The 10163-nt window shown below is 50.8% G+C and overlaps 1 protein-coding gene and 1 pseudogene across 2 annotated transcripts in view; both read left to right on the forward strand.

Annotated features, from left to right (window-relative positions):
- The window catches only part of TRAIP (TRAF interacting protein), a 32521-nt gene extending 26896 nt beyond the window's left edge, over positions 1 to 5625 (forward strand). Inside the window, exons 11-16 of one of the 2 annotated variants that reach the window (XM_006170941.2) lie at positions 2461 to 2616; positions 3208 to 3256; positions 3474 to 3623; positions 3729 to 3779; positions 3921 to 4036; positions 4601 to 5625. In XM_006170941.2, the coding sequence (XP_006171003.1) occupies positions 2461 to 2616; positions 3208 to 3256; positions 3474 to 3623; positions 3729 to 3779; positions 3921 to 4036; positions 4601 to 4715 (637 nt within the window). In that variant the 3' untranslated portion in view covers positions 4716 to 5625. Of the gene's footprint in view, positions 1 to 2460; positions 2617 to 3207; positions 3257 to 3473; positions 3624 to 3728; positions 3780 to 3920 lie in introns of both variants that reach the window. The other variant, XM_006170943.2, reaches the window with a different exon arrangement.
- A 760-nt stretch (positions 5626 to 6385) lies between these two features.
- Positions 6386 to 7075, forward strand: LOC102479479 (ATP synthase subunit e, mitochondrial pseudogene; annotated as a pseudogene).
- Positions 7076 to 10163: the final 3088 nt, after the last annotated feature.

Here is a 10163-nt window from a genome sequence, read left to right on the forward strand (position 1 = left end):
GGGGGGGGTGGCCATGCCGCACTCCCTTCTCCTCCATTCTCCTCTCGGGATCTTGGGCACGCACGCACACGCACCCGGCGTGAGTTTAAGTCACTGGGTCTGGGACTCGAACTGTGGTTGACGACATGGGAGTCCAGTGACAGCCATTACGCCAACTGCCGGTCCATTCATTCATTCATTCATTTATTTAAATTTGACCATAGAGGGTCAGAGTTGAGGAGGGAGAGCAAGTCACCAGGTCCTGGGACTCGAATCGCGGTTAGCCATGTGGGAGTCCAGCACCCTTAACCATTATGCCACCCGTCAGCCCCAAGAGGGGGAAAGCCACATCTCAATCCAGATCCTTCGTCAGCTTCCTACACACCCGTCCTGTCCCCACCTGCACTGCCTGGCCCACAGCTGCATGAGGGAGAGTGTAAATGAGCCAGTTCCCTCTGCTGCTGCTTTTACTTTAGTTTATTTGTTTAATTCTTCCATGAGAAAGAGAAAGAGAGTCAGGTACCCACAGAAGGGTCTTCATGCTGCAGTCTACGCTGTCTCAGCTGACCTTCGTCAAAAGCATGCATGCCTCCCTCAGGGAGGTCCCAGGATGTGAACCTAGGACCTTTTCCGTGTGGGTCCAGTCGCCTTATCATGGCGCCACAACCTGGCCCCTCATTCTTCTTGTATCTTTAACTCCTCAGTCTTACTCTCTCCTTTCTTGCTTAGGCATTTTCCAGCATCTCTCTGTGAGCCTCTGTACACACACACAGGGAATAGTGGATACTGCACAACAGTTGGCATGGGCCATCCTAGCTGCTGCTTTGTGCTGCAGTTCCAGGGAAGCAAAGCATCTAGCGTGGGTCTGGCTCTGTAGCCTAGTGGTTAAGGGAGCTGGGTCCCACATGGCTAACTATGGTTTGAATCCCAGCTCCAGTTGCTTGAAAACATGCTGGGCACATGTTCATGCATACCCCAGATCCCAACAGGATAGAGAAATGGAAGAGAACGGATTGTGGTGTAACCACGCCCCATTACGGGGGTGGGGGCGTGAGTTCTTTTCTCTCTCTCTCCATCTCTCTGGCACGTCCTCTAGCAATCAAAAAAGACGTCCAGCACAGCGTTGGTTTGAGGTGGGTGGTGCAGCCTTCACTTTCACGTGCAGGCAAGGAGAGTAGCCTCCAGGGGGCTGGCCAAGGAGAGGAAGAAAGAGTCCAGAACTCCCGAGTTGCTTACCCGCTGAGGGCAGTGCTGTGGCTCCTGTCCTCCCTCTGTGCACTCCGTTCTTGAGGGAAGCGCAGTGAGGGTGTCTGAGCCATCCACGCTGCTTCCTACGTCCTCCCCAGACCACAGGAGCTGGGAGCATGGGCTCTCTGCACGGACTAGGACACCTGATGGCTGCAGTTTTCTAACAGAATTAAACTTTTCCTCCCAGCTATAAAAGGAAGAACACTCGTTGAGAATTTGGAAAATAGGGAGTTGGAGCAGAGGTAGTTACTGTTGGCGTGCGCTGTATCTCCCTCCCGTCCTTTGCTCATAAAATTTGTAGGAGGCCATTGGCTTGAATTAGGCTCCTTTACTGGGCCCAGCCGACCCAGCATGGAGTCATTCATGCTCAACGAAACTAATTAACCTAGAAGCACGCGCTTGTAAACAGCTGAGCGTTAGTTGGTTACAGCAGCTGCACTTCAGTCATCGCTGATTCAGATAAGGCAGGATGCCAAGCTGTACCCAATTAAGCTGCCTCTTACCTCTCCGCCGTTTCCTATCCATGTACTGCCTGATCACGTTGCTAGCTGAAGTTCTTTCAGCCCGTTCTGTCTAAGGGCTGTCTGATTCTAGGATCTTGAATAAAAGTCAATTCAAATCTTTAAACTTGTTGTAATTTTATCTTTTTGACACTTTTTTTCTGTGGGGGCGGGGTGGGTAGGTGGGTGGGGTGTGTGCCAAACCATGCGATCACACCGTACCGAGAGTTTTGTGTTGCTTTTAAGATTTGCTCTATGAACACTTTCCCGTGTTGTTACATTTACTCTTCAGAAACTCGAATGCCTGCATTATATTCAAGCTGTGGAAGTGCCAGCACCCGGGGGAGTCATTTTGGTAGTTTCCGATGTTGTACCATTTGCCGAGAGAGGTAGCAACATCACGGGGGCGAGGGGTGACTGTCCCTCTGCACCCTTCTGCGGCGACTTCTCCGACTGGCTCCTTGCACTGCATTCGGAGAAATGAGCTACGCAGGTCAAAGGGCGGCAGTCTTTTGTTCATACATCTGGGCTTTCCCTGGATTTTTGCTTGCTTCCTTCCTTGCCTTCCAGTTTCTCTGGTCTCGTGACAGTTGAAGGGCCGAGCCCACAGAGATTAGAGATTAGGGCTTCCTTAAGGGGTGGCCCTGCAGCTGAGTCGTCTCTGATGTGTGAGGGGCCTTTGTCCTCTGGGCTGCCCTGCGGTCCCCAGTAACCAGGCCATCTCTGCCTTTAGCCCAGCTCCTGTGGAGATGCAGAACCTGAAGCTCTGCCGGCCGCCCTTCGGTGACGATATTGACCTCAATGCCACCTTTGATGTGGATACGCCCCCAGCCCGGCCCTCCAGCTCCCAGCGTAGCCACTCCAGGGAGCTCTCTTTGCAGAAGGCGCAGTGAGTGGTACTCGGCACTGTCCATAGCGTGGAGGGGGGTGGCTCAAGACGTCTCCGATGGCCTGGTAGCTCTGCGTGGCTGCCAGGGCAGTGAGGGCGGCCTGGCGTGGCTGTGGCTTAGGTTCCAGCCACCCTTTTTTTCTTCCCCTGGGCACTCAGTGGGTGCAAAGCCATTCTTTCGCTCATCTTCACCATCACCCTCCAAGTGAAAGGTGTTGGGATGTGAGTTAGACCCACAGTGATCCCAGTAGAAGCTGGTGGTCCTGTGCTGGCATGGTTGGGGATGGCACTCCCAATGCTGGAATGCCTGCCCACCAGAGCCCTGAGCCAGTGACCTGAACTTCCTCTTCCATGGTGTGCCACCGAGGCTCCTGCCTGAAGCCACAAGGTTAGGCCTGGGCCAGTCTTCCCCTTCTCCGCCGCTCTGCTGACTGTCCAGCTGTCCACAGACCTGCACTGGGGATCGCTCAGGTGCCCAGGACACGGCCAGGACAGCAGCCATGTGGCAGCTCCCCGGGACCTGTGTGAGCCTGGCTCACTTCCCCTCGTGTCTGGCTTACATGTCCCTTTCCTTCATGTCTTACCTTATAGCTCTCCTGTTCAGGATGTCCCCAAGAAGATGCCCAAAGAGCCCAAACAGGTAAGGGCTTCCCAGAAGAAGCTCAGGTAGTTGCTGGACGCTGGGGAGGGTGGGGTCTGGCCAGAGCCTCTCACTCTGAGCCCAGGACTGAGGTATTTTGGAGTCGCCCTTGGGTCTCCTGGTGAGGCAGCAGAGGTCCTGGTCTCGTGTCACCACCTCTAGCCTGCCTCCTCTGCCGCCATCTGGTGCATCAAGTCTGGCTCTGGGGTCCCCTCAGGAGCCCCAGCTGTCCCTGGGCGGCCAGCGCTGTGTAGGAGAGCCAGATGAAGAGGTGGCTGACACCTTCCCCGTCTTCATCCGGAATGCCATCCTGGGCCACAGACAACCCAAGAGGGCCAGGCCCGAGCCCTGTCGCAGCACCGATGTGGTAAGTGACTTCCCACCAGTGGCAGGTGTCAGCCTCGCAGAGTGGGGTTGGGGGACCAGCTCTACGTCATCAGCCTGGCCTGTTCATCTCTTCCTTCTGCCCTAGGTACGGACGGGCTACGACGGGCTTGGAGGCCGGACAAAGTTCATCCAGCCTGTATCCTTGTTCTGTGGCGTGGAGCCCACGCGGTGCCTTCCTGTCCCCTAAGACCCCACCTGCCCGTGCATGCCGCCGCAGGTGTGCAGGGCTGCCCACCCCAGTCCCCTCTCCAGGCCTGTTCCTTGACATCTCCTCCAGACAGACACGACTACCATCCGCCCACTGCCCGTTAAGCCCAGAGCCAGGGCTAAGCAGAGAGGACAGGTGGGGACAGTGCGCGCTCTCACCCAGGCCAAGATGGACACCTTCCTGTGGTAGGGAGAACAGTGAATCTGAGCCGTGGCCACATGCACACTTGTAACTTATAGGCCAAGGACTGGCCGGGGCATTAGGGGGATGTCCCCTCCTCCAGGGCCAGCCCTGAGAGAAGGGCAGACAAGCCAGAGAGGGCGACAGCGATGCCCAGAGACTGCTCTTCCTGTGTTCCGCTCCGTGTCTACACGCCGGGCCTGCCTGTGGGGCTGACCTGGCCGGCTCACAGGGTCCGTCAGCAGGGCCCGCTCCTGGTTCCAGGCTCTGGTTGATACTCACGGTCTGATGAGACCAGGCTCCCTTGTTACATCTGTGTGGCTCACGGTGCTTGAGGCTCCTCAGGCAGCCTCAGCCTGAGCCTCCGCCTCCCACTCACTCGCTGCTAGGTGTGGCCTGGGCCAAGCAGGGTAGGGAATGGGGGTGGTGATGGAGAGAGGACGAGAGAAGGTTTCCGTGTAAAGTAAAAGGGAGTGGAGAGGTCCACCCCTCTGTGTGGAAGGCCCTCACTGAAATGCAGATCAGGTCTGTTACCGAGTTCTGTCTCTTGTTATCGCACTGGACTTTAGGAGCCACAGATTGGCTTTCCTATCTCGCTGTGCCTTGTCTTTTGGAAGTCTACATGAACACAAGACTCTACCTGTCCATACTATGAAGTGGATGTCATTACAGAGAACACACTAGAAGCTTTCACACGAACGACCTAACGACCCCTTGTGAATGTACAATTTATGGAGAAGATCTGTCCTGCTGATTCTCTCTGTTGGAAAATAAATTTTGAATGCTCCCCAACTAAAAAAAAAAAAGAATCTCTTTTTCCTGGCTCTGGGAGCCTAAATTTGTACCAAGTCCTTGGAAACTGGCATGACTTTAAAGCAGGAACATCACCTGGACTCAGAGCCAGCAGTTCCATCCCCAAGAATGTCATGCCTTCCCACAAGGCACAGAGAAAATAGCGAGAATGAGGTCACTGCTGCTTTGTCCGTGGTCTCTATCCTCAGCACCACCCTGCGGCCGGCCATAAGCAAGACAGTGATTGGTTAAATCCATTCAGGGAGGGTACTTAGAGCAGGCCCAACAGATAACCAGTGACCAGCACCATCCCCTTCCCCCGCCCCCTCACCTGACAGCATCTTAGCCTGACTGCCTTCTTGTCCCCTAAACTTGCTCTCCCACTGCAGGATGGGAGTTCACCTGTTTCCCCAGGGCTCTGCATGGTGCACGGGGAGTGAGTGAAGCGAGGATGCCAGTTGAGGGTAACCATCATCCTCCAGCAGGTCTAGAGGAGCCTGGGGCTCTGTGGGAAGGAGGGGACGCTCCTGGTGTGGGTGTTAGTCTGGAGCTGACTGGAGCCTAGAGGTTTAGTGAGAAGTACAACGTCAGGTTCAGGAATGCTGGGGCTGGCTGCTAGCACCTTCCTTGCCAGCCAAGTGGTCTTAGGTAAGTAACATAACCTCTGTGATCACTTTTTTTTTTTAAGTTGCTAATGGATATAAGTGCTTACTAGCTGGGGAGAAGGAAAACACATCCTCAGTGGGGCTGACCACGCCCTAATCCCTTCTCCATTTCTCTATCCTGTCGGGATTTGGGGGGCACATGCACACATCCCTGGTGTCTTTTTCAAGCCACTGGTGCTGGGACCTGAACCATGGTCAGCCTTGTGGGATCCAGCTCACTTAACCACGCTATGGAGCTTTCTCTGTTCAGCTTTTATTATTTTGGGGGGTTTTTGCTATAGGGCATGTGCACTCGCCTGAAGAGACAGAGAGAGAGGACGTGGAAAGTCATGCCCCAGAAGGTGATGTCCGTGCCATAATCCCTTCTCCTCCATTCTCCTCTTAGGATATTGGCATACCTGGCATGATTTTTAAGCTGTCAGGTCTGGGACTTGAACTGTGGTCAGCCATGTGGAACTCCAGTGCCTTAACTACCACGCCACCTGCTGACCCCTAACTCAGCTTCTTTACCTAGAAAGTGGAGACAATAGCACGAAGCTCCCAGTTGTGGGAATCTAATGAATCAGTGTATAGGTTAAGAACTTAGAACAGCTCAATGAAAGAAGCCAGACGTGGTGGCATGATGGTTAAGGTGCTGGACTCCCACGTGGCGGACCATGGTTTGAGTCCCAGGCCTGGCAGCTTGCTTTCTTACTCTCCCCCCCCCGCCCTCTCTCTTTTATTTATTTTCATTTGACCAGAGAGAGACAGGGAGAGAGAGAAAGCGAGAAAGCAAGCCACCAGGTCCATGATTTGAACCATGGTCAGCCATGTGGAAGTCCAGTGTCCTTAATCACCATGCCATCTTCTGGCCCCAAATTAATGATTCTTAAAAAAGAAAGAAGAAGCAGCCAGACTCAAAAGGGTAACTATTGCATGATTCCACTTAAGTGAGATATCTAGAATGAGCAAATTCATAGGAACAGAATAGAAGTTACCAGAGATTAGAGGGAGAGGAACATGGGGCAGTATTTAATGGTCATTGATTTTTCTGTGCAGGATGTTCAAAAAGTTTTAGAAATAGATAGACTTGATGAAGAACAAAACAAAACCTATGACAGATCTGAATACATGGAACGATACCTCCCCCCGCGTCTGAGACATGCTCTCGTGTACTCACTGTCTGGGGCCGACCGATGCTGGAAATGGATTGCAGCATCAAGCTCGTGTTGCGGGGCACAGAAGTCAGGGACACAATGGTGCTGCCGGCGCGGGTCTCTCCGCTCATCAAGCTGGCCGCTACTCGGCTCTGTTCTCAGCATGGCCTACAGAGCCAAGCGCTACAGTTATCTAAAACCTCAGGCAGAAGAGTTGAGAATAGCAGCGGAGGAGGAGAATCAGGATAAAGCAAAACAGGATTGAGAGAGAGTTGGCAGAAGCCCGAGATGACAGCCTATTAAAGTGAGAGGTTCCACGCGCCTGCTTGTCTCCAGACCAGTAAAGGATGAATAAAGCTTTCTGTGTTGTGCGATTAAAAAAAAAAAAAACGTGTTGGGAATGCTAGCTCACTCTCTTTTCCCATATCTCTTGCTTAGGAAGAAATAAACTTACAACAAAACAAAAACAAAACCAATGTCATGTGTGTTGATGGTGTTGAAACCTCCAGGGGTCAGTCCCTTGGCCACAGCAATGTTTGAGCTGGGAAGAGTAGTGGTTATCGTCACCTATTTCAGAACTCAACCTGGTCAGACATCTGACAAGGGTGATGCTAGGGGAAGGGAAGGGGTGCTGTTCTTGGGTGAAGGAGCAGTGTGAGTCAAGCCGCATCCACCGTTCCTCTGCTCCACTCGTTAGAGATAGCAGCCGCAGTCCTGGAAGCAGCTGACTGGTGGCAGGTTGGGCAGTGGGGACCTACTCCTACAAAAATTGGAGGTTGTGTACTTCGGTGGCTCTGGCAGGACTCTGAGATGCTTGCCTGGGCTCAGCCTTCCAGATGCAATCCCCGCCCACATCCCGCCTACCCTTCACCCCCACTCTCGGGTCAGCATCTATCAGATCTAAGCCAGTGCCAGAAAGTCTTGGTCAGGTCAGTAGATGATTTCCATGGCTGACCCCAGTTCGAGTCCCAGATTTGGCGGCTTGAAAAGTACAGCGTGTGTTTGCATATATGCCCAAAATCCTGAGAGAAAATGGAGAAGGAACTGGCATGGCCAGCCCACGGTGATTATTTCTCACTTTCCCTCTCTCTGTCTCTCTCCGGTGAACACACTTAAAAACCTTAAAAAAAGAAAAAAAAAAAAAAAAAACTTTCTGCATCAAGGGGGGCTATCAAGGGGCCAGATGGAGGCACAGCAGTAACACAGCTGGACCAACATAGGAGAGTCCTGGGGCTGTGTCCTGAGGCCTCCCTGTACACGTTGGCTATGCATGTTGTGCCCGTAACCTGGGCTGGCTGAGAATTGTGGAGTGAAGACCTTGTTGGGAGAGGGGAGTCTCTCAAGAAATAAACCAAAAAGGGACCAGCAGTTAGCGTAATGGCTAAGTTACTGGCCTCCCACGTAGTTGACTGCAGTTCGCGTCCCAGACCCAGTGGCTTAAAACTCATGCCGGGCGCGTGTGCGTGCATACCCAAGATCCCGAGAGGAGAATGGAGGAGAAGGGATTGCGGCGTGACCATCCCCCCTGGGGGGTGATTTCTCACTTTCTGTCTCTATGTCTCTCTCTGTCTGGTGAGCGCACGCACCCTATAGCATAAACCTCTCAAAAAAAAGAAAAAAAAGAAACCAAAAAGGAAAAAAAAAAAAAAAAGCAACAGGGACTATCAAGCGAATGAAATAACAACCAATAAAATGGAAGAAGATATTTATAAATCATACATCTGATAAGCAATTAAAACCCAAAATGTATAAAGAACTCTTGCAACTCAACAACGATAACAAATAGAAAATATTCCAAGGATGTGAATAGACATTTCTCCAAAATATACAAGTGGACAATGAGCGTGTGAAAAAAATGCTCAACCTCATTAGTCATTAGAGAAACACAAATCGAAATCGCGGTGAAATGCCACTTCACACCCACTTAGAATAGCTGTTACCAAAAAGATGGAAAACAAGCATTAGCAAGGATGAAGGTAAAATGAAATTTTTGTATATTTTTGGTGGGAATGTAAAATGGTACAGTCACTGGAAAACGGTTTGGCAGTTCCTCAAAAAGCTACACAATTACCAGGTGATCCAGCAATTCTGCTTCTAGGCACTGGAACAGGTATGCATGAATGGATAAACAGTGCGCCTACGATGGAGTATTATTCAGCCCTGAAAAGGGAATGAAGTTATGGGGCCAAGAGGTGGCATATGCAACACTCTTCAAGGTAGACCCACACGGGTAGGTTGCCAGTTGGCATCTGGAGATCCTGAGAACACTGGGCCGTGCGTGCCCAGTATTCAAGCTGGCTGAGGCTGGGGTGGGGGGTGGATTCTGGTGTTAAGACCCTTTTGAGAGTGCTGTATCTTTCCCTGTCTCACTTGCAGAATAAATAAGGTTTAAAAAATTATTTTAAAATAAGGAATGAAAATGTGGTACAAGCTACAATATGGATAAACCTTGAAGCCATTGTGCTAAGTGAAATAAAGCAGACACAAAAGGGCAAATACTGTATGAGCCCCCCTGTGTTGGGCACCTAGAATAGGCTAATTCGCAGACGTCCCCAGAGGAAGTAGAAAAGATGTCCCCAGAGGATGGGGAGGGAAGAACGGAGAATTACTGTTTACTGAATATGGAGTTTGGGTAGTGGTGATGGTAATACAGCATTGTGAATATCACTGAACTACACACTTAAAATGTTTAAAAAAAAAAAAAAAAGTGTGTCACTTGTCCACAGGACAAGTCTGCAGGGAAGGCCTGGGCTCAGTTGCAGGTTCAGTTAAAGGCTGGGCTTGGTGGTACACGCCTGTAATCCTAGCGACTTCGAGGCTGAGGCAGAAGGGTCACAATATGGCAAGACCTCGTCTTTAAAAAATGAAAAATGGTGGTTGAGGCACTGGATTCCCACATGGCCAACCTCAGTTCAAGTCCTGGACCTGGCAGCTTTCTCACTCTCTCTCTCTCTTTCTCTTGTATGTGTGCCCTATAGCATATTAAATAATAATAATAAAATTGTTTTTTAAAAGTGGTTAAAATGGTAAATTCAAGACTTGACCATAGTACAGTGGTTATGCCCTGTGCATAGGGAGTCAGATCCTACATGGCTGACCACAGTTTGAATCCCAGCCCTGGAGCCTACCCATGCCAGGTGTGTGTGTGCTCATATGTGCCCCAAATCTTTTTTTTTTTTTTTAAGGAATTATTTTATTTAACTTTACTTATTTTTTTCCTTTCATTTATTTATTTTTACATTTTTCCACAAACATTTACTTTACATAGCAAAAAATTTTAGCTCATACTCCATAATTCTTGATACTTATTTATTTTAATTTGACCAGAGGGGGGAGAGAAAGGGGGGTTCGGGACTTGAGCCACAGTCGACCATGTGGGTGGGAGTCCAGGGCCTTTAACCACCACACCATCTTGCAGCCTGCAAAATCTTGACAGAATTGAACAATGGAAAAACGATTGTGGCATGACCACTGCCCATTGGCGGGTAGTCTCTCCGGTGAGTGCATTTCCCCTCTGGCAATAAGAAGAATGGTAAATT

This window comes from Tupaia chinensis, unplaced genomic scaffold (assembly GCF_000334495.1).
Source record: "Tupaia chinensis unplaced genomic scaffold, TupChi_1.0 Scaffold149184_1, whole genome shotgun sequence".
NCBI lineage: Eukaryota > Metazoa > Chordata > Mammalia > Scandentia > Tupaiidae > Tupaia > Tupaia belangeri.